A 23,915-nucleotide genomic window follows, 5' to 3' on the forward strand; every position below is an offset into this window, starting at 1 on the left:
CTTCACTCCAGCCTCTGCCATCCTTATCCTTAGAACCTTCTTCGCCAGCCCCACCAGCCCCGTGGAATAGTACGGTACACTTTATGAACCACTGTACTCAAGAACTTTGCCACCTGTTGTTGAGTTTAATCTGTCACATTGCTGCAGGCTAAATGGAAGAATCCTCATTTTCTAGATGGGGAAACTGAGCCTCTGAGAGGTTGACTAACCTGTCCATTGTTGCGCAGGGAGGGATGGCAGAGCCAGGCTCACGTTTGGGGGGTTCCATCATGGGCCAACTGACAGGTGGCCTTTCTGAGTCAAGACTCGCTTTACCTTGTTTACTACTAAATCAGAAAGTGGTGGGGCTGGGGGGAGGCGGGGAAGGACAGCAAGAAGCAAAGGGGGTTTCTTCTCATGAAGCTCTTCTAACTAGGAAGAATGGTTTAATCGTTAAGAGCCTGTTCCCACCATGTTGCAGGCAGTGTACACCCATGTGGCTGGGGTTGGGCAGTGACAGCTGTGTCTAACAGGCTCCCAGCCACCCCTCCGCCCAGAGCCCGCTGAGGACTGCAAGTCCTGATTTCCTTCCGCAGCAAACAGCCACCCAGAGAGCCATGGGCCATTTCAGGAAGCAGCATTTAACTCTTTATGGTCACCGGGGGGCCATGTGGGGGCGACCACTTGAACACATTGATTGATGAGCAATTTCACAGCTGAGAAGAGCTCATGTCACCTCCCCAAAAAGCACCCCGTTTACTACCAGACTGATGACACGGTCCCTGGGAAGCTGACTCATTAGCACGCTGCTCGCATAACTCAGGGCTGGAGACGTACCCCTCACAGACACCGCGCTGGTCTCCGAGGGCTGCCGTGACAAAGCGCCACACGCCGGATGGCTTGGAGCAACAGAAATGTCTTCTCTCACAGTGTGGGAGGCCAGACGTGTTTATTCTTCAAGGTGTCAGCAGGGCCACGTCCCTCCCAGAATCCTTCCTTGACGCTCCCTAGTTTCGGGTAGTGGCTGTCCTTGGCATTCCTTGGCTTGGACCATCACTCCAGTCTCTGCCTTCGTTGTTACATGGCCTTCTCCCCGTGTGTCTGTGTCCAGATTATCTTCTTCTGATAAGCACACCAGTCCTGTTGGATTAAGGGCCCACCCAACTCCAGTAGGACCAGCATCTGAGAACTGCCAGGGCCTCCTTTCCCTCTAAATCTTGGGTATGAAGGTCAACAGTTTCATTCTTGACTCTACCACACAGCCTCCGACTTTGGAAGTCCCCCCAGAGCATGACTAGAGTGAATGAATAAACAACCCATGGGTGGGGTGCGGCAGATGTCTTAGGCCCTGGGCACAGCTCTGTCCTGTAGCCCGATCTGTCTGTCACCCCCACTCCAGGAGGCACAGTTGTGTCTGTAGTTCAAGCCTGCCTGCCTACCCACTTCTACCTCTACAAACGTGGATTCAGGGGGCTGAGCCGCTGTCTCGGCGTTAGCTTGGCTGAAGACAGGGAGAGGACCGGCTAATCTGACAATAATCGGTGTTAGTGAGCAGGAACAGCTCTGCTGCATTACAGCCCCCGCGGGGCCTCTGTACCTGTAAATCACACAGATCGCATCACAGTCCAAAACCTGTCTTCTATTTTTTTTTTCCCCCTAGGGCTTGGATATGGTTTGAGGTGAGAAAAACAAGTTTGCAAAACATACATCGAAGTCTTGGGTATTCAGAAAATCCTACAAGAGTTGAGCTCTACCTGCCTAGGACACCTTCTGAACACAGCGGCTACTCCGGCCCAATCCGTGGTTCTTGACCTTGGCTGCACACTGCAACCACCCAGGGAGCTTTAAAAAGCACTGACCTCCCCCCCCACCCCCTGCCCTATCTTCCAGGGGCTCTGATGTCAATAGATTGGGGTGCAGCGTAGGGGTCGGATTTTTTAAAAGCTTCCCAGATGATCTGAATGTGCAGCAAAGGCTGGAAACTACTGGGCCAGAACCACCAGGCACTTCCTTCTTGTTTCATGGTCAACTTAGGCCCATAGTGAAGGCGGGAGGGTGGGATTCCTGACACCCTCTGAAAGAAGGAATCTCAAGTAAGCAGAAAGGGAATACTCATCACATAGGTTCATGCTCCTCTTCTGAATTAATAATCATTCGTATTTCCCCCGGCTACTCGAGGCAGGGAGGAACAAATGAGAGCATGAAGCACAGGTGGCCACCCACAGACCAGTCGATATTTATATTTACAGGCGACTGTTGCTCTTGTGTGCTCAGCATCCTCATTCCAGTAGTCATAGCACCCTGGTGTTCCTTGGAAATCCACTTCCCTTGACTGTGACCCAGTTGGTTCAGTGGGGTTGACTCATCCCATGGCTTCAGGAATGGGCAGTAACTTGGGCCACATGATTTATTCTAATCTAACTGGTTAGAGTGATCAGTTCAGGATAAACACATGTGTGTTCCCATCCATGTAATCAGAGCTATCGGGACTCTTTCGTTTTTTTCTGATGCACTTAGAACCCGGAAGACAGAAGTTTGGATAAGCCAAGGGCTTCATCCACCATGAAGGGGGAGCCTCGCTGAGAATAAAACCCACAAGGAGGAAAACAGGGCTGTGAGATGAAGAAAGAGAAATATGTGCTGATGACACTGAGCTCCTGGATCCAGCCATTCCTGAAGCTCTTGTTCTATAACTAGATTTATATGAACCAGCAAGTTCACTTGCATTTGCTGAAACCAGTATGTGGTGGGTCTCTGTTACCTGCATCAGGAAAAGTCCAGAAAAATGCAATCTTGGAGGGCTCTAAGCCAGACACCCCTCTTTTGATTACAATCTCCACTCCTCTGTCCAGGTTATTTCCAAAAGGGAGAACAGCTGGCTCAGAAATTGTCTCCTTCCTCTAGAGCCCTGAATCCCACCCCCAACCATACACCTGCTCTCAGAGTTACACCTGTACAAAGGTCATACTGTCCTTTGGGCAAACTCCAATTTCACAATCTGCCTTCCCACCCAATGTTTCTGGAAGCGGAATCTCAGATTGCCTGGAAAGGGTTGTGATGGGCCGGGCAGTCACCTCAGCGTGGCTGAGCTGAGCTGTGGGCATGGTGGCCCCCGACAGAGGACACAGGGCCTTGGATAAATGCCTTGGCTTCTCATGACAGCCGAGCATAAAATGGCCTCATGAAATAAAGTGGACGGAAATGCCTCATGAAAAGCCACACTGCTCTGGCTCCTCTTGCAATTCCAAATCCAGCACTGAAAACAATCATGTCTTCTGGAACACATGTGTGTGCGTATATATGTGCGTGCACACATGTGTGTGTGTGTGCATGTGTTGTCCCTTGGTATCAGTGGGGGATTGGTTCTAGGTCCCCCCCACCAAATACCAAAATCTAAAATGCTCAAGTCCCTGACATAAAATGGTATAGTGTTTGCTAATAACCTACTCATACCCTCACATATACTTTAAATCATCTCTAGATTACTTACACTACCAAACATAATGTAAGTGTTACACATACAGTTTTCGTACTGTATTATTCAGGAAAAAGGACCCAAAAAAGTCCATACATATTCAGTAAAAATGCAACATCCATTTTTTTCCATGAGTATTTTGGATTCACAGTTGGCTGAATCCACAGACGTGGAATCCATGAATTAGAAGGGCTGACTGTATAATATATATAATATATGTTATATAAAATACATATCTTGTAACATGTGACTAACAAGTGATGTCACACATTACCTACTCACCATGTACCTGGCACTGTACTAGATGCGTACACACACTCAATCTTGACACCACGCCATAGTGAGGTCCTGTTATTCTCCCAACTTCGTAGATGAGCAACGGAGGCTCAGGGACATCATTTACCAAGGCCTCACAGCCATCAGGGAGCAGAGCTGGGACCTGAACCCAAGTCTTGTTTAGCTCTGAAGTCTGAGCGTAAACCAGGGGTCAACCAAATCCAGCCCCCAACCTGTCTTGTCAATAAAGCTTTATTGGAACACAGCCCTGCTCATTTAATTATATGTGGCTGTGTTGATGCTACTACAGAAGAGCTGAGTAGCTGTGACAGAGACTGCTGTCCGGCAAATCTGAAAGTGTTTGCTATTTGGCCCCCTACAGACGAAGTAGCTGGCTCCATCTGGCACTTTGCAGCCTTCAACATGTAGCATTCGTGCGTGTGGTCCTCCCCTCAGCAGGGTGAGTTCGGGAAGACTTACACCATCATTAGCCCCATTTTATAGATGGGAAAATAGACAGGTGAGGTGACAGACTAAGGTGTCCCTGAGAGCAGAGAAGAGCCCCTGTGCTTTCTACTGCATCGTGCTGACCTAACCCCAGAGGATCGTGACAAGCCCGAATTTGGGTGACAAACAGAGTTCGCAGCCTCCCAGAAAGAGCCGCTGCAGGAATCAAAAACGCGGCAGCCTCGAGGTACCGATGCCATTCACAGTGGTTCCTGGCACTTCTAGGGCACGCTGCAGCCGGACACTGCCTGGAAGGCTTGGGGACACAGGGAATAATTACCCTGGCTGGAAGCAGGCCAGGGTGTGCCAATTAATGCCAAGGATCTGGGACCTCAGGTTTGTCATGGTGGGGTCAGCACTGAAGTCTTCCCAAAGGGGCAAAGGCCCGGCCCTAGAGTGTTCCTCCTCTGCCATCGGCCCCCTCCTTCCCGCTCCCCAGCCTGTAGCACCAAATCCTCGGCCTTTCTCCCCGAGACAGACGCCCTGGTTTCCTCCCTCCAGCCCCCCACCAGCCACCAGCTCCAAGTCATCTCTGTCGGCAGCAGGGGTTTTCAAGGGACACAGCGCAGAAGGGCTGACAGCACTCGCCAGCCTGGGGAGGACGGGTAATTAGAGACAGCGGGGACAGGAGAGGGAGAAAGAGACAGTGAGAGGCAGAGAGAGAGAGACAGAGATGAGAGACGCTGCCACCCAAAGAAGACACAAAAGCCACACAGAGACAGCTCGAGAGGAAACCAACAGAAAAAGAGACAGGGCGGTTCAGAGAGACAGACAGACATTGAGACAGATGTGACAGAGGAGGAGAGGAGAGGAGGGGAGGGGAGGGGAGGGGAGGGGAGTAAACATAGAGAAGGAGGGAGAGACAGACGCAGGCGCTAGGTGTCCGCCCACACCCGCCTGCTCTCACCCTGAGTCGCATCGGAGGGAAGAAATGCTTTAACGGGGGCCTTGAAAGCAGCACAGGGCGCCGAGAAACCCTTGCGCTTTTATCCCCGGCCAAGAAGAATTTGGCCTGAGATGAAAAACCAGATTCTCAGATCCTGCCCTGCAGCTGATGGGGCCAGGGCATCAGAGCGCGGGTGTGTGCCAGCAGCCAACACAGGCCCGGGGCGCCACGGGTGGGGAACTGTGACAAGTCCACTCAAGGCCGAGGAAGCAGCCTGTTAGTTGGAGAAGGGCTCACCCCCGGTTCAAAATGAGTAACAAAGAGGCAAAATGCCCAGGGTGAAAAATCAGAGTTATCCAAGCCCCACCCCAGGGGCATAGATGTGGCCAGGAGGACAGGCTTTGTGGCATGTTAGTGATGGTGGAGATCAGAAGAGGTGCCAGGAGCACAGTCCTGAGAATGGGAAGAAAGGCTGACCCCATCCTTTTGAAGAGAGAAGTTCCCGTTACAGGCATCAGCAAAGGACATACGATTTATGGCCGGTTCAGTGGTCACAAACTGGTGGCCCCCAAGCACATATTGCTTAACCTGTGATGGTTTTTAAAAAACAAAACAAAACAAAAAAAAACCCATTTTAATCCATTGCCAACATTTTAAAAATTGTGAGATTGTCCACAAAAATCTAGATGTCTGGCTTTCTCTCAGAGAGTTTGAATAATCCAGTGACACTTTGATTCCAACAGAACAACAACTGGCTGGACCCCAGTGGTGGCTGCCTTCTTTAGAAGCAGGGAGGGGGTGCTCTGCAGTTTCCCACAGTCCTCACCCCTCCCTATTGCCTGACACCAAGTGCATCCTTCATCCCAATGAACCCTAAGGTCCTCGATCAGGATTTAGTGAATAACCACCATGTCCCAAGCACGAGGCATCGGGGCTTTGTCTATGGATTCAAAACATACTTGTTCAGGGTCCATAATGTAGCAGGCCCTGAGGATACAGCAGTGAACAGGACAGACAAGACGTTACCTTTACAGAACACACAGTCTTGTGGATAAGACAGTCCTTAATCCAATAATATTTTATCTCCTACAATTTCCACAATAATCCCGCAGAGATGGTATTGTTATACCCGTTTTTACACATCAGGAAACCGAGGCTTGAGGGTTTTCTTATGCATAGTGAGGTAGGTGCTTGTGATTCGGGGTGTTATTGGATATATTTAACAATCATTATGAGATGGGCACCAGCCAATCAAAAACACATCCAACCAATCACAAGACGCACCAAGCCAATCAGGAAATATGCTCAGCCAACCGGAATACACATCCAACCAATCAGAAAACATGCCCGGCCAATCAGAACACACATTTGACCCATCAAAACACACCCACAACCAATCAGAATACACACCGAGCCAATCAGAATGCACAACCAGCCAGTCAAAATGCGCCCAGCCAACAGATGCATAGCAACTGAAGGTTTGCCCTGCCTGTCTGTTTGCTATTTTACTAGGCTGAGATAACGACACCTTGTCCATGTGAACAATTTCTAATTTCCAAAGGGTGATTACACACCTCCCAAGAATTAACAGGGTAGGCAGATATCATTGATATGCCCACTTGCCAGATGAAGAAACCAAGGCTCTGGAATGTTCAGCAACCTAACAAAAGCCACACGGCCAGGGGCAGCAGCCCTGGGAGGAAAACTCAGATTTCCCAACTCCTGGTTCAGAGCTCTTGCCCGTATGCTCTGTGGCTTCTAACCAACTAGACTGCCAAGTTCTCCAGGGTCAAGGACTGTAACATACATGTCTTAGACTTCCCTGTGATACTCAGCACCATATTTCACATGTCAGAAATTCAATCGATGCTAACTGCTGCATTCAGGTATGGGGGGCAGGGTGATGTCCCCCAGAACTCGAGGAGGATCAAAGCCGACCTAAACCCAAACACCAAACAACAGTATCAACAACCGCAACACTTAGGTAATGCTTCCTGTGCAGCGGCCTTTCATTTCACGCGAGTAGCCACTCCACAAGAAAGGTATATTGTGCCCATTTTAAATATGGGGAAACTGAGGCTTGGAGATGTTAAGTAATAAATGGCAGAGATAAGATTCAAACCCTAGTTTGTCTAGCTCTCAACTCCATGCCTGGCCAGCCAAAGCCAGGATACTATGGCTTTGCCTTGGGAGTGGGGCTGAGTCTGAACCTGGCATCATGGTTAACCTTCTCTGGAAGGAGGTGTGCTTCCTAGAGACCCCCCGACCCCCAAGGAGTGTCAGAGGATGGGATAAAAAAGCAACTCCTTGCCAGGGACCGCCAAGGAACACAGCCCAAGGGAAGCACCTGGAGAACTGAAAGGGCTTTCTGTACGATGGTGGAGACATTAATGTATCCTGCTAATTCGGATCATGAACTCATTTGGCCAGTGGGGTGCTCCTCAAAGCCTTTGAAGACAGGGACGCCACCTTATTTATTTTGACTCTAGTGGACACTGGTTGTCAGCCTTGCCAGCGTCCATTCTCCTTTCTTAGGCGAAACCCTCCATTTTGAAGCCCATAGGTAAAGATCATGGCCCGGGAGTAGGCTGATAAGTGCCCGCCCCCTTTCTCTGGCTCTGCTGATTGGTTTAGAGATGAGCATACAGCCAAGACCTAAACAATCTCACTCTGCCACTGTGGACTAGATCAGGGTGGATGAAGAGGTAGGGACTGCTGGGACCATCTTGTCACCACATGGAGCCTAAAAGTGAAGCTGTATTGGAGAAAAGCAGAGTGGAGAGATAAAGACTGAGTCTTGACATGAACTGAGCCTCTAGATCCAGCCATACCTGAAGCCTACACAACTTGTGCACTTTTCAATTCTACGTGCCAATAAATTACCTTTATACTAAAAAGACCTAAGTTGGGTTACCTGTCACTTGTAACCATGAGTCCCAAAATACAAGTATCACCACCACCATGTAGTGATAAGTGCTCCTTATTTTCCAATCATTTAAGATTTATGTGATGGGGGCAGAGGGGGCAAGATGACCCTGCAGAGTGGGCAGGAGTGAGCTCACCCAGTGTCCTGTGGGCCACAGTAAGGATCTGGCTGTGGCCTACAAACCATGGGAGATCATGTTCAAATCCTAATCTGGGACTGGGAGCCAGATTCTCATTTTGGGAAGATCACATCTATGGACTGGATTTGGGGCCAAAGTAGATATGGAAAGATCCATCTGGAGACTATTACATTGTTTGGACGAGGGTGTGGGTGATGGAGGAGGGGATGGAAAAATGTGGAAGGACAGAGGTCACAGTCTACATCCCATGAACCAAATCTGGCCCTCTGCCTGTTTCGGTAAATAAAGTTTTATTGAAACCCAGCCATGGCCACTCATTTTTGTATTGTCTATGAATGCTCTCTGTTCTAATGGCAGAGTTGGGTAGTTGTGAGGGCGGCTATATGGCTTGTGAAACTGGAAATACTTACTATCTGGCTCTTTACAGAAAAAGGTTGCTACCCCCTGATTTAGAAGTTTAATTCAGTAAGACTTAGAGATGGGGAATCATGGGAAGGAAGGGTCAAAGGTCACACCTAAATACCAGCTCACCCCAGTGGGTAGATGGGCAGAAGGGGCCACCAGACGAGAACCAAGTTTAGTAGGGAAGGGGGTAAATTTGATTAAAACAACTCAACCCCCTCAACCTACTGTCTCTCAGAAATGAGATCAGGCCAAGCTGCGTGCAGAAAGAGCGTGCAACTTGCAGTCCGAAGGCACCATGGTTTCTGGTCTGGGCTCTGACATGCTATGTAACTTCCACGTGTGGATGTCCCCTCTCGGAACGTCAGTTTTCTCATCCACAGAATGGGAATGCAGAAGCATGGATAAGGAATATGAAGGCCTGGTCTACACCGCACAGTTCTACAGCAGCATCACTTCTTCTTATGGAATCAGTTGACGTTCGAGAATTTTCTACCTGGGGGGGGGGTCACCAGGACAAAGGCTGTAACCACCAGACATTGGTCCTGATGACAGGAAATGGGATTGCCCATGCCGACAGCGTGTCCCTGACCCCAAATCAGGACAACAGACATAAATGACCCCCTTGGCTCCGAAAGCCAACCACCTACCAACCAATTTCTGTTGCCACAGTTGCTGGTGGGAGCCGTCGCAACAAAAGGTCTGAGGTTGTCTCTTGCACGCTGAGCCCAGACTGTTTGTGCTAAGGTAAGAATTGCAACACGTGTGGGCAGACGAGGGCAGAGAAAGGTGGCGGAAAACCCGGACGTGGCCTCACATAGGACGCACCCACACGTCTGTGCACACGCCCACACATCTCACGCCCACACACGTCACCAGCCCTCCACACACACAGAATGTGTCCCCTTTTAAACAAAGACACTGTGAACGTCCTCTGAACGTCCACCTCCCTGTTTCTGCGCACTCTGAGTAGCAGCAGACTACTGTTCTGCAACCATCTTGGCACAACGGGAAGAGCCACTGGTCGGGTATCAGGAGATTAGGGTTCAAGCCCAAGCTCTGTCACCCTGGGAAAGTCCTTCCTAATCTCTGGCCTCAGTTTCCCCATCTGTAAAACGAGGCGTTGGACTCAGTGATTTCTGAGGCCCCTTCCAGCTCTGACATCTACGACTAAAACAGAGATTAAACGTTGAGAGCCCCAAGACCAAACACAACCTGCAAACCTGTGGAGTTAATATTTAATATTGGCTTACGCGGTGTTAAAAGATTTATAATTGGTTGCTAACATTTTAACATTGGGAGAGTTCTTGGAAAAGGCAAGATCTGCAGCTTCTGAAAAATCAAACAGTCTGGCAGCCCTGGGCCCACATCTCCACGGAGTCACACCTGCTGGGGCTGGGGAGGGGCTGCCCCTCGGGGACGGGCGACCCTGCCACTTCTGCACAGCCCTGACCCACCCCTTTCTTCCATCCCCACAATGGGCAGCTTCATCTTTTCAGGTACTTCTCAGCACCCTGCAGGTATCTCAGAGAGCAAGCCCTGTTCCAGCTGGCGTTTAAGGTGACACAGGAACATTGACTAGGTTCTGAGCTGCCATTATTGTACCCATTGGCCCTGGTACCACCTTTCTTTATTCTTGTTCAGAAAGCGAGGACGTCGGCATCGGTTTCCTAGGGTTGTTGTCACCAACTGCCATACGCTGGGTGGCTTAAAACAAGAGAGATTTATTCTCTCATTGTTCTGGAGGCCAGAAGTCTAAAATCAAGGTGGCGCTTGATTTTAAAAGCATATGTCCCCTGCCTCTCTCCTGGCTTCTGGTGGCTCCAGCAATCCTTGGTGTTCCTTGGCTTTTAGACACATCACTCCAGTCTCTGCCTCCATCGTCACATGGCATCCTGTTTGTGTCTCCGTCCAAATGTCCCTCTCCTTCTAAGGACACAGTCATATCAGATTAGGGCCTGCCCTAACGACCTCATTTTAATTTGATTACACCTGCAAGACCCTGTTTCCAAAGAAGCTTACATGCACAGGTGTGAGGACTAGGATTCGGGCAAATCTTTTTGAAGCCACCATCCAGCCCACGACGAAGCCTAATTTACCTCATTAAACAGCGATGGAAATGAACACGCAGCGGGGAGGTTGAACATGGCTTTGGAAACATAAGGACAGGCACGTCGCCAACAGAATCATGACAGCTTGACACATGTGTGGTAAGGCCAAGTGCTTGCATCTGGGCTTTTGTGTTAGTTTCTTGCACTTGGAGGGAAAGTTGGATCTGGAATAACTCCCCTCCCATCACAGAGAAGCATCGGGAAGGCTGAGGGCCGGGCTCCTGGACACCGGGAGAGCCACACGGCAGATTAACAGGGCACAGAGGGATCCCCAGTCTCTTGATCCTGCACGATGGAGTTTTCTAGAAAGATGTGATGCTCCAAGCAGGACACAACACCCCTGCTGTAGACATCCTGCCCGAACTGCATGGTCCAAGTCTGGCCACGAGGAAACAGCAGACAGACCCAACTTGAGAGACACTCTGTGAAATCACTGACTCCTACTCTTCCAAGATGTCAAAGTCACAAACGACAAAGGAAGGCTGAGACGCCGCCCCAGCTTGACACCACAGCTAAATGCAGTATGTGACCCTGGGTTGGATCCTGTACCAGAAAAAAAAAAATTGCTTTAAAGGATACTATTGGGGCAATTGCCGAAATTGGAACATGATTGTTAGACAAAAGTACCGATTCAATGTCGAGTATACTGACGTTGGTAACTATATGTGGTTATGTAAGAGAGTGCGACCCAGTCTCAAACGGTTCACAGAAATGAGAGGGGGAGATGAAGAAAGAGAGAGAGAGAGAATGCACATAAATGTAAGGAAATGTTAAAAACTAGTGAATCAAGTAAAGGAGATACAGAAGTTCTTTGCATTATTCTTGCAGCTTTTCTGTAAATTTGAAATGAGCTCAAAATGAAAGCTAAAAAAGAATTGTCATACAACCCAGCGATTCTGGCCTGTCAGCCCGCAGAACCCCAGGGAAGGCTGTGAACACTCAGCCCGCTGGACCCCTCCCCAGAACTTCTCACTCAGCAGGTCTACAGGGAAAGGGCGAGAATTTGCATTTCTAACGAGCTTTCAGGTGCTACTGCTGCTGGTCTGGAACACACTTGGAGAACCCCTGGGACCACCTACTTTGAACGGTGGCGGTGACCACCAAAAGAACTAGCCACAGAAAGAGTTAGAAATGGCTGCTTCTGGCAGGCAGGGCTGGGGGAAGGACCAGCAAGAGACCAGAGCTTTGCATCAGGAACCTTCCTGTCTGCAGTGTAGCACGTGGTCAGTACACTTTAGGGACCTGCTGCGACCCGCGTTTCAAAAAGATGCCAGGCAAGGTGGGAGCCTCCTGTGTCTGCCAGGCCCCTGGGTGGCAGGGGAGACACCAGCACCAATGCCAACATTCCTGCTTGCCCGTTCTTGGGGAGCAAAGTCCTTTGGGTCACTCCAGTGGAATATATGTTTTCCCCTTGGCATTGCCAGCACTGAGTCAGGTGAGACCCAAACGGCTCAACTTCTCGCCCAATTCTGAGATGACACTGTGGTTCAGGCAGCAAACTTCTGTCAAGATACGCGCATCTCCTCCTCCTCTTCTGGGGGGTAATGAACCTTGGCCTCAAGCCTCATTAAACCCCATTATATAATCACCCCCATCCTGAGTCTCTTTATGACCCTCCCAGTGGCTGCTTTCTTGGGAGCAGGCAGTTCAGCTTCATCGGTCGTTATTGCCACCTGCTGTCTCTGCCAACAAACCAGCTTCTGGCTCAGCCCCAGGTACACACGCAAGGCCAGGTTCTCAGCCGAGAGTCAACTCTCTCTTGCCTTGTCCCCAAGACAAAGAGCAGGACTTGCTTAGAGAAGAGATGAAGAGAGTCGAGTGCCATCTTTCAAGACACTTCGTAAAGGACAACATTTCATAACACCTGGGCCTCCTGGGCAATTCCAGCGGGTGCCATTACCAGCAAGATGGGGACGTTCTGGAACCATCAGTCACTTGTTCCTTTGATAGCTGCTGCCCTGAAGTGCTCAACCCTCACGGGCAGCTAATAGAGAGTCAACCAGAAAACACCAGGTGGCAAAAGGACTGTGTCATTCCTCATCTTCTACCAAAGATGTCTGGGATGAATGAGTTGCAGAAGCTGCCGGAAGCGTGTTCTTTTGGCCACTTTCCGGAACTGCCTGGCCCCCTGTGGGAATGGCTACCATCTGGGACAAAAGATCCCTTGAATATTAACAACAGAGTCCGGGTTGGGTAACGAACGGTTAGCCAGCGTGGGTGCTGTCCTCTAAGTGGGCACAGCAAACTAACAAAGGGGCATCACCCACAACACAGTCCCCCAGCTCAGCAAGGACGTTGGAGAGAACACTTGAGCAAGTTCGGTTCCTCCTTGACGAGCACGCAGGTCTCAATGAAGACAGCCCTGCAGTTTCCCACCCCGGCATGGCAGAATGGAGGATTCAGAATGAATGCAAGCTTCACCTCTTCCCTGTCCTCGTGACCTCGGGCCAGTTACTTAAACACTCTCAGCCTCAGTTTCGTCATCTGTAAAATGGGGATAATAAAGGTACCTGCCTTATAGAGGATGGTGGAGCATCAATTAAAGAATAATAGTAAAGCACGTGATGCCTGGAACGTTGGCAACACACAACCGTGCCAACTGCTATTATCATCGTCATTTGCATCGCTGTTACAAAGCCGCCCCATCACACAACCTGCAGCAATGGCTCCCAAAGCTACCCTTTGTGGAGGTCCAAGCACCAGCCCCCGTGCTAGGAAATTTACATGCATTCCTCCTTTTATCCTCACTCCATCCTCGCTGGGCAGAAAACAGACTCAGGAGGTTAAATGATTCGCTCAATGACTTATCAGCATCCAGTTAGTCGCTATAAATCCAAAATCACTTCCACCAGCTGCTAATGAATTATGACGAATACGTGCTCTGTCCATCTAGATGGCACTTTTTCATTCTGAAGTAGCCTTTTTTTTAGGGGACTTAGAAACAGGCTGATGGATGTCAGCTGGATTCAGAGATCGCTTACAAAGGGCCACAGGCTCACAGCTCGTTGGACCAAAATTGGTCCATGGGTGCAGGGCATCCAACCCAACACCACGGGAGGAGCATCATGGTGCTCCAAATGCAACATGGAACAAATACAGCAAGGATGGAGAGATGAGTCCACTGCTCTCTACTTCCCAGGGAAGCAGTTTCATTTCTGAGTCGGCATCTTCCATGTTGAACAGAAGAGTCTGGTATCTCGCATGTTGTGTTGGCCAGAGCTGAGTGAAGCTATGAACACGAAGGGCTGGTACACCTTGGAGACAGGTTCCTCCATCAGCTGAGTCTCCTGCCACTTTCCTCCCTTCCTCCCCCTCCTAATCACCCCCAGACCAAGGAATCAGGGTAAGCTCCAAGGAGGTGAAGTCCTTCTGGCAGCCCACTCGAGGTGGCTGGGCACCCTGAGGTTCTGGGGCTCGGCCACATGATGCTGTAATGCTGTCTCCAGGCATGAGCATCAGGGGTAACGAGTGGGCGTATCACCACCCTTCACAGCGCGGACCAGAGCCAGAGCCGACAGTGACAAACGGGCAGACAGACTCAGCCTGGCAGGGATGCAGCCCCAGGGACTTCCTTCTCTGGGTCAGCAGGAGGGAGGCTGGCACCGGGGCCCGAAATCAGGGAGTTCTCTTCTGAAATTCAGAGTGGCAGGGAACAGGAACTATGACAAGCAAGGAGAAGCCAGTACCTGGTAGCTGTGTTCTCCCAATCCCAAGCCCAACCGGAGTCCCCCAACCCGGCATTCTCAGTGAATCAAGAGAGTTGCCTAGGAAAAGTTCAGTGGGCAGGCCTTGGAATCGCAAAGTGTCTAAGCTCTGGTACGGGCCCTCATGAAGCATGGACAGTTGGGGAAACTGAGACCCAGATAGGGAAAGGAATTTGCTGCACTGAAGGGATGGAATGTGGGTTAGAGTTGGATCTGGATTCAGAACATACCACACGGACAAGATCAAGCACCTTCCTGAATCTCAGTTTCCTGATCTGTAAAATGGGAATAGTAACACCTGCCTGATGGATTGTAGAGCCTTAACTATGACAACGCAGCTGGCATGCCAGGCAGAGACCAGGGTGACACAGGCAATTGGTGGCAGCACTGAGATCCCAAGAGAGAGTTTCTCACTTCCGAATCTGGGGCCTTCTCCACCACACCAGGCTGCCTCTGTTTCTGTTACTTGTTAGAATCAACAGAAATATGACTGGTCCATGGGGGTTCCTGCTAATACTCGGGTTACACACTCATTCTCCCACGGAGGCTGAGACGCTGTCTTTCTCCTTTCTGAGAGATCACAGGGCGACCTCTTTGCATTCAAGGACCAAGACTGCCAAGAGGAAATTGTGCTTCTGGGGGCCTCTTAGTGCTGGGAGCTGCCTTTATGATAATTAAGGACTTCGCCCCTGCCCACAGGTGAGCAGAAAGGCCTTTCCTCTTTGGTGGAGACCAGGGTAGGGGCAAAAAGTTAGAAGCAGGAAGGAGATGATTTTACTTTGGCCAAAACTAAAGTGCAGAACAGTGGTCAAAGCCCCAGAGGTGGCCATGCTGACATTCGCTCATAGGATGGAGATGGCCGAGGACAGATGGCCGCTGAGGCAGCCGCCCAGCGTCATGCCAAGGCAAATGCCAAACACTCTTAGGGCCGTGGGAAGTGGGGGTGGGGAGGGAGTGAACTACAGCCACAGCAGCCCAAAATTAATCATCGGACCAGATGCTGCTAGGGAAAGGGAGCGAGCAAACATCGCCACGACAGCTACCATTTATTATGCGCTTACTGTGTGCCAGGCACGGGGCAGAGGACATGGCATGCCTGAGCTTATCCAATCCTCACAGCCACCCATGAGGTGAACCTGTTATTTATTATCCCCATTTTACAGATGAGAAATCTGAGGTTCAGAAAGGCTCTTAACCCCCTCGAGGTCAGGCGCGTGGCTCAAGAGTAGCACCGCTGGGATTCGAACCCAGGCGTCTGTTCCTGGCCATGGCACCTGTCTCGCCCAGCTGCTGCTACACATTTGACACAGCACCATCGCCGCTTTTCCTCATCCACGCTCACGCAGCTGCTCTCCGACTACCACGCGGGCCCACCCCTCACAGAGCATTTCTACTCTCTCGGGCAGTGATTTCTCTTGACAATTTAATAAATTGGCCTTCCGCTGCCGACCTGTGGGTCATGGGTGCTATTTTAGTTTGCTGTTTGCAGAGCGTGCACGCCCTGGGCATGGAGACAAGCAATCTCTGCATCACGTCCTGAGTGGTGTGCTCGTGGGTATCTTTCTGTCCAGACCCTCGGCCGACTCCTGCAGGGGACGCACCATACACACTCGTGGACTGTAATTCAGCCCCAGCCTAACCATCTGGCTGGATGCTGGATGCTCTATTTGCCTTTTGTCCAGAGAGAGAACTAATCAATTTCATCAAATTCTCCAAGGGTCAACAGTGGCCCTTAAAAACGTTTCAGAACGCTTAGGTAAAGGTCACAAACAGAGAACCCCACATTTAGAGAAAGGCGCCTCGCTGGATATTTGAGGGATCGTGGCTATTGAATCGTGTGTGATGATTAAGCTCGTGTACTCCGGAGTTAGAAAGAACCAGATGCAAATCCCAGCTCAACGACTCAACAGCTATATGGCTCTGGGTAAGTTCTTTGATGTCCCTGAGCCTCGGTTTCCTCATCTGTGCAATGGAAATGCATAATCCATCTGCACGACATACTGTAGCAAGAACTAAATGAGACCCTGAATGTGAGTGATTAACACGTAGTAGAGCTCAGTCGACACGTCTTATCATTTTGTCAGAGCAGCAACAAAACACGCACAGCCTGTGGCCCTATTAAGGGTCAGGGGTTATTTCTTCCACACTCTTGAAACCCTTCCTTCTCCTGAGTACCCGATCAATAAAAGTTGCTGTGTTAGCTGCAGGATCAGCTGGGCTTTATTCAGGGGGCACCCCCTCTGACCACGTCTGAGATTGTTCAGCAAATTGGGTCTCTGGGTAGAGAAGATTAAACGCCTTCTGAAACCTCAGCCCGCCATCGCCAGAAAGTTCCATTTCTGCTCCGAGTAATAACCACTCTGTCTCCAGCAGAAATTGGTAAGCACAGAATGTAACCCCCACCCCCAGGCCACACTCAGCCCAGTTTGCACCCAAATACATCTTTGAGATGTAAAGGTTATACGTATTGACCCGAGTGGGGAAACAAATACAAAATTTAATCACAGACGCCTTAGCCAGAGTGGCCACAAAAAATCCTGTAATCAGGTAGCTGAGAGGCAGCGGGGAGAGAAAGGGCTGATGTTTCCTTGAATGCCCTGCCTCCCTGCTTTCATCTGTCATTCATTCCCACCTGCAGGCAAAAGAGCAGGAACTGGGGACCAGTGACAACAGCCCGTCAACCTCCCCAGTGCCAATTACACCCCCTTCAAAACCATCCGAAGGGGCGGGAGTGGCGCAGGTGGGGGCAGCAGGGCGGAGGGCGGCTGAGCCTCCATCAGGGAGCATTTCACGAGCCCGAGATCACGAACAGAGAGCTTGCACCCGGCGCGACTTACTTGCGGAGAAGTTGGTCTCGGTGTGCACGGGAGGGGTGGAAGGCAGGAAAGGCGCGTGTCCCACGAAGAAGGAGCGAAGGGAGCGCTCGGACAGGAGTGGGGAGCGCTGCTGGGATGGGATGTTCTCGCAGCTGCCCACGCTGCTGTGGATGTTGAGGTTCAAGGGCTTGCTCTTCTTCTTGGCTCTGCAAGGAAGACAGAGAAAGAGGGACAGGAAATATATCCAAAGGCGCACAAAGTTAGAGCAGGGAGACCCAGCCCGTGTCTCCCATGAGGGGTCCAAAACCCATGGAGAGAAATGACAAGAGCCCAAAGGCTTTTAGGTAGAGAGGAAGAGCCTGGGCAAAGGGGGTTTGCCCTCTCGCCCCTGGGCCCCCCTAAGAAACCCCTTCGACCATGGAACACAAGCAAGCAGATAAGCCATTCTAACAAGCTGCCCTTTGGCCACTGGGCAGACAGTAAATCGCAAGCTGGCTCAAGTGAGTCCAGGAGATCTGTGTCAAGGCGGAGTTCACCTCTTATGTGTATTTGGTCCCCGAATTCACTGCCCTCCATCCATATAAAAACAATCAACCCATTTCTGCAGACCTTAAGCCTGAAGACTTTCAAGAGTTCCAAGCAGACTTTGGCAGGGTCCCAGCACCCCTTCTGAAAACCTCTCCTCTTGGCCAGGACATCTGATGCTGGGCCCCTTCTTTCAAGCTCACCATGGCCCTGTCTGGTTCTTGGTCCAATCCCATCCAAGCACCCCAGATAGTGAGGCACAGAAGGAAGGGTGCTCCCCAAACCCACAGGCTGCATCACAGGGAGCACCTTGGGGGCAGCTGCAAGGGTTTTGAGGAACTATGCAGAGCGGGGGCTCTGGGTGCCTTCACCCTCCCCCGCTGCTCCCGCTGCACAGCACGGCTTGAGGGCGGGGGCTGGGAGGCAGCCTACAGCCTGGTGAATGACGAGACTCTGGGGCCAGACTCTCCAGATTCAAATACTGGCTTCATCACCCTCAAGCAAGTCAGTTAAACTTTCTGGACCTCAGCTCTCTCCTAAGGGAGTCCTTCTTTGTAGGGTTCTAGAGAGTATTAAATGCAATAATCCCTGTAAATTAATTAATACAAAACACTGTTATTATTATTCTTAAAGAAATGGGAATCCCCCTGATGTTTCCTGTAGAAGAAAGATTCTGCAGCTAAAACAAAGTGGAAGTTTCTGGAACGTTTGATCCTACTCTTGGGGACTTTTGAAGACCCAAGAGGTTCAACAGTATTCTTTGTATGCCCTGTGCCTAGCCAAGCGACTCACATATAACAGGAACCCAAATGTTTGCTGAATGGTCCCTAAATGGCACAAGGGAGGATGGTAAAGAGCAGTCCTTGCTGGGACCCTCCGGCTCGAAGCCTGGGACCAGGGCTGGCTGGGAATTTATTCAAGAGAAAAGGCAGCAAGGATGTCTCATCTCCACCTGGTACGTAGGCACTGGTCCCGCCTCCAGCACAGCTCTTTCATGGCAACAACTGTGCAAAAAGGCGAGGGGCGTAGCCTCACATGGAATTACATACAAGTAAGGAAATTTATGGGTAACTCACTGAAAAAGGCAACAGTGTGATATTTACACAATCCATTAATAGAAATGTGTTATCAGCGCTATTAAAAATAAGAATTATGTTTATGACACAATTTTATACTATCAAAAAGTACAATGTATACTGAAAGTTGAGAATAACTATACCCGCAGGAATAGATTTGTTACATCTTCGGCATTTCTTAGTCTAGAGCTACCTTGTTTCGTAACAGAGCTAAACTACTCACCACATGAGCATCTGAATTGTAGCTAGGCTTGATTGAAATAGGTTCAGTATGGAAAAAAAAATAATAAGGTATAATACTTTATTAATAATATTTTATATGCATCAAATGTTGGGTTAAATAAAATATATTATTAAAATTTTTTTAATTTCAATAAGAAAGCATGAAGGGCTTAGCAATTATCCACAGTCTAATGCTGAAATAAAAACACCAAGGTTTTCAAGATTCTTTTTGAATTAGTACTTTTTTTTTCTGGCCATCTTTCTTGCCAACAGATCATTAGGAGGTGAAGTTAGTTAATTTCCAACAGGATTCCTCACACTGAGAAACGGATGAAGAGGAGATACCAAAAAAAAAAAAAAAAAGGATTCCAGCTAGGTGCTGATTAAGTTTTGATCTGAAACTGGGAGAATGCACCTCTAAAATTATAAGCATGAAACATGGACATGTTTTTTAAATTGTCACTTTATCAAAGAGAAGTTTTAATCATAATACTGATAACAATAGCAACAACAGTTACTATTACTGCTGCTTGGATTTGAATGTGACTATGTCCCAGGGACTGTATCGAGTGCTTTCCATGCATGATCTCATTTCGGCGTCACGGTGCTGTCATTATCCTCTCTCCACTAATGAAGACACGGAAACATCAAGAAGACAGGGGATGGGACAAAGTTGGTGCCAGCCTTGAGAGCAGGCAGTGTGGCTCCAGGGTCCGCCTCTCAACGGCCCACATACTGGACCCTCCACTGTAGTCCTGAGCCCAGACTGCTGCCACCCTGAGGCCAGTCGTCCCAGCTCAGGCCAGAGGCACTGGAGTGGCCAATAACAGAGCCCATAATCTTCACTTTCACTTCATCCAGCTCTTCTCTGGGGGCCCTTTCGCCAGAACCCCCCACAAATCCCACACGGATACTTCCATTCGCCCTCCTTTCTCTAGTTCTGAGCCTCCTCGCTTTGCAGTGACTAAAGAGAAAAATGGGATAACAGAGCGAGGAGGCAGGGCAGGGACTCTAGACATTCCCCATTGACTGATCCCCAAGGAATATCAAAACTGCCCCTTACAGAATGCTTCTACTGTCTCTCTCCCTCCCGTGCCTGGTGAACTCCTACACGTACTCTGTGGTCCAGTTCAAATGTTACCACATCTGTGATAACATCTCCTACCCACTAAATAGGATAACTTATCATTCCCTCTCCTCACTCTCTTAGTACCTGATCCTCCATCACATGCTGATAAGACCCAATCTCCGTAACATGGTACTCAATATCCACCCCTACACACACCTTGACCTGGCCCCGTGGCCTTCTCACCCTTGGCATATGCTGTCACCACCACTTGGAATACTCTCCATTTCTCTGCCTGGTTAATCCCTATTTGTTTGTCTTTTATGACTTGGCTCTGGTGTCTCCTCCAGGAAGCCTTCCCTGATACCCCCACTTCCCTCCTAGCCTGGCTTGGGTGTTCCTTCTCCTTCTCTCTCTATATAAGCATACCTAAGTCTGCAGTTTCCTATTTTTCCAAATTTGTTGTCTCCCAAGTGGACTGTGGCTCGTTGAGGGCAATGACTCTACATTGTTCATTTTTCTGTCCTTGGCAACTAGCACAGAGCCTGGCACATAGAAGGTGCTCATTGAATGCTTATTAAATGACCATTCTGGATTAAGACTCTGGCACGCATCACACTACATTCTAATTTCTCCGTTTACACTTGACCACAAGCTCCTTGAGGGCAGGAACCATGCTGTTTTCGTTGTTAAATCCCTCAGCCCCTCGCTTGGCCCCAGGTGGATGAAATGAACCTCTTAAGCGGGCTTGGAAACATTTCTTCCCTTCCCAAGCTTCCCAAGGAGCTAATTTAAGAGCACTTGCTTTAAAATTGCATCCAAAACTCATCTCACAGCTCCTCCAACCCAACTCTCCCGAACTCCCATCCAGTCTGGCCGGGAGTGGGGCGCCCTCTTGTGGCCAGAGATAAGCCGCCCTGCAGATGTTCCCAGTCCTGGGTGGGGAACCCGGGAAAACGTGTTAAGACAGGAGGCATCCCACACACGCAGCCTAAAAGCCACGCTCTCCAGGAGGCCTGCTGCTCACCAGCTTGAAGGAGTCCAAGTGTGCCTGCAGAGTCGCTCCCTCGCAGTGCCGGGACTGCCAGCCCTGCCTACTATAATATCTCCCCAGGGCGCCGCAGCGAGGACCAAAAAGGTGCTTCTGGTTATAGCAGCACATGTTGGCTGACTGTTCCCTGCCCGCGCTTGGAGAAGAGAGAAGCAAGGAGGGTGGCATTTCATTCCACACAATGCCCAGTGTTGGAGAGTCAAAGAAGCATCTACACAGAGATTTAGTGGTTAAACTCGGTCTTTAGGGTCAGGTAGACCTGACTGTGACCTTGAGGAAGTGATCTCCCTCTTTGAGCCTCAGTTTTCTCACTGGACAATGGGAGAATACTAACGCCTGTCTCAGAAGGCTATCGTAAGAATTTCATGACATAACATACTTGGCACCGGGTCCAGCGCAGAATGAGGGTTCAGGTGATGTCACCTGTCATTAAAGTCACTAAGGCCAGGTTAAGTCAGATGTCTATACAGCTACAGAAATAGACTTGAAGAGGCCAAACATGGAAGCCAAGCTGTGTTTTTCACCGGAAACATCTAGCAGTTCCCTCATCCTACCACAACGCTTGGCAAGTGAAGAGGACACAGCCAAACCCTCTGGTAACAAATAACATTATCTGGCACATAGAAGGTGCTCATTAAATGCTTATTATTAAACACGGATGGGAGCCTCGAGGCACTGGGCCGCCAGATGACAAGCTCAGATCTTCTGCCAGGAAGAATCAGGTCTGAACCAGAGCAAGTTTAGCAGGAGCACAGTGACTTCAGAGTCAGCCTGTGTTACCAACTCACGGTACGGACGGAGCAGAGAAGGAGTGGATGTCAATCGATGTTAGCTGGACAGATGGGTGGATAAAAAGATGCATGGAAGGATGGAAGGAAGGAAGAAGGAAAAGAAGGAAGAAAGAAAGGATGGGAAGTAGAAGGATGGAATGAAGGAAGGACAGAGAAGACGGGAGAATGGGGGAATGGAAGCACGGATAGAAGGAAGAGAGGAAGGGAGGGAGGAAGATGAAAGGATGAAAGAATGGGAGGGTAGATGGATGGAATGGAAAAAGAGAGAACGGGAAGATGGGAGAATAGATAAAGGAATGGAGGAGAATGGGATGGATGGATGGATGGATGGATGGAAGGAAGGACGGTAGGATGAAAAGATGGACAGAGGAAGAACAAAAGAGAGAAGGGGAGGAAAAGAAGGTGGGAGAATAAATGGCTGTTTGACCAGAGCAGCGTGGAAGGAAATCCTCCATCGCTTCCCACCCACCACGGAAGCGTTCGTGGACAGGATGCGGGATTCACCTCCACCATCCACCCTCACCACTCGGGCACGCTCAGGACGGGGAAAACAGACACAAACGACTGTGTCTAGTGACTGTGGCTGTCTACTAAGATTTAGTGAATATTCTGCAACGTATCCTGCAGATGCAATTAAAAAGAACATCCCATCCCACGATCCTGGTAGACTATTAAATATCTATGACATAGGGGTCTTATCTGGAAATAGGGCCAATGCTGGCGAAAACCACAAAATGAGGGGGCACAAAACACTGGAAAGGGCAGCTCCATCCTCTGGGGCCGTATCAGCCCTGGGAGGACCAGGGTGCGCGCTGGATGGACTCCCTGACAAAGTGGGCTGCGCTGACGGCAGCCCCAGGGCCGGGGCTCGGTGAGACTGTGCATCTCTGTTAAGAAAAAGACACCCAGACCCGGGGCCATCATCCGTGCTTAGAAAATGCACTTGTCTTACCAAGTACAGCCAAGGACTATTCCGATATTGGAATGCAAGAAAGTTCTTCCCACGTCCCTGATGCCTAATTTACATAGAAGACCTGCAGGAAAGGGAGCCTGGGAACTGTCACATCTTCTTCGAGTCAGTTCACCACGGCCCGTCTCCAGCACCATCGTTCTGGTCCAAGCCACCTTCTCACTGGAATCCCAGTTCCAAGTTTTTTTTGTTTTTTTTTTGCTTTTTCTGTTAAATTAAGGTGAAATTCACTTAATTTCCATATTCTAGATATTTCATGGAAATGGAATCACATAATATGTGGGTTTTGTGCCTGGCTCTTGTGCTCCGCCTGTTTCTGAGGTTCTTCCGTGTCCTAGCATGCATCAGTGTTCATTCCTTCCTAAGGCTGAACAGTCAGATACCACTTGGATTCTTTAAGGCGTGTTCTCCACCCAGCAATCAAAGTGAGCTTTTAAAAACTATACATGGTACCATGTCGTTCCCCTACTTAAAGCCCTGCAAAGGTTTTCCATTGTTCTTCCTTCCTGTGGCCTACCAAAGCTTCCCAGGACCCTCCACACAGATGCTCCAACTTCTCCTTGTGCTGTCCCGTTGTCGCTCTCGGACTCTATCTGTTCTGGCCATCTTGCAGGTCCTAGACCACACCAAGTTCTCACAGCCCCTCAGGGCCTTTGCACATGCTGCTGCTGCTGCCTGGGACATTATTCCCCATCCTGCCTGTTAGTGGAGACCCACTCATCCTCTAGGCACCACTTCCTTGGATACACCATCCTTAACTCAGAACTCGTCAGATCTCCTGGGCGCGCGTGCTTCTAGCACCACCTGCTGTCTCTTCCTATAATGCATCCCAGCTGGAATTTTGCGTTTGCTTATGTGGTTACTGAATGAATGTCTGTCTGCCCCTCGGCCTGCACCGGCCACACAGGAAAGGCCTGTATCCTCCGCAGCTAATACAAAGCAGGCACTTCGCAGTAGCAGGGCCGAGAGCAGGAGCCAGGTCTACAGACTCCC

At 49.8% G+C, this 23,915-nt stretch overlaps 1 protein-coding gene across 1 annotated transcript in view; it reads right to left on the minus strand.

The window, feature by feature from the left end:
* KSR2 (kinase suppressor of ras 2) overlaps positions 1 to 23,915 on the minus strand; it is a 360,941-nt gene that overhangs the window by 125,359 nt on the left and 211,667 nt on the right. The window contains 1 exon segment of the mRNA XM_012650173.1: positions 17,243 to 17,427. Coding sequence (XP_012505627.1) covers positions 17,243 to 17,427 — 185 coding nt within the window.

This window comes from Propithecus coquereli, unplaced genomic scaffold (assembly GCF_000956105.1).
Source record: "Propithecus coquereli isolate 6110/MARCELLA unplaced genomic scaffold, Pcoq_1.0 Scaffold314, whole genome shotgun sequence".
Taxonomy (NCBI): Eukaryota; Metazoa; Chordata; class Mammalia; order Primates; family Indriidae; genus Propithecus; species Propithecus coquereli.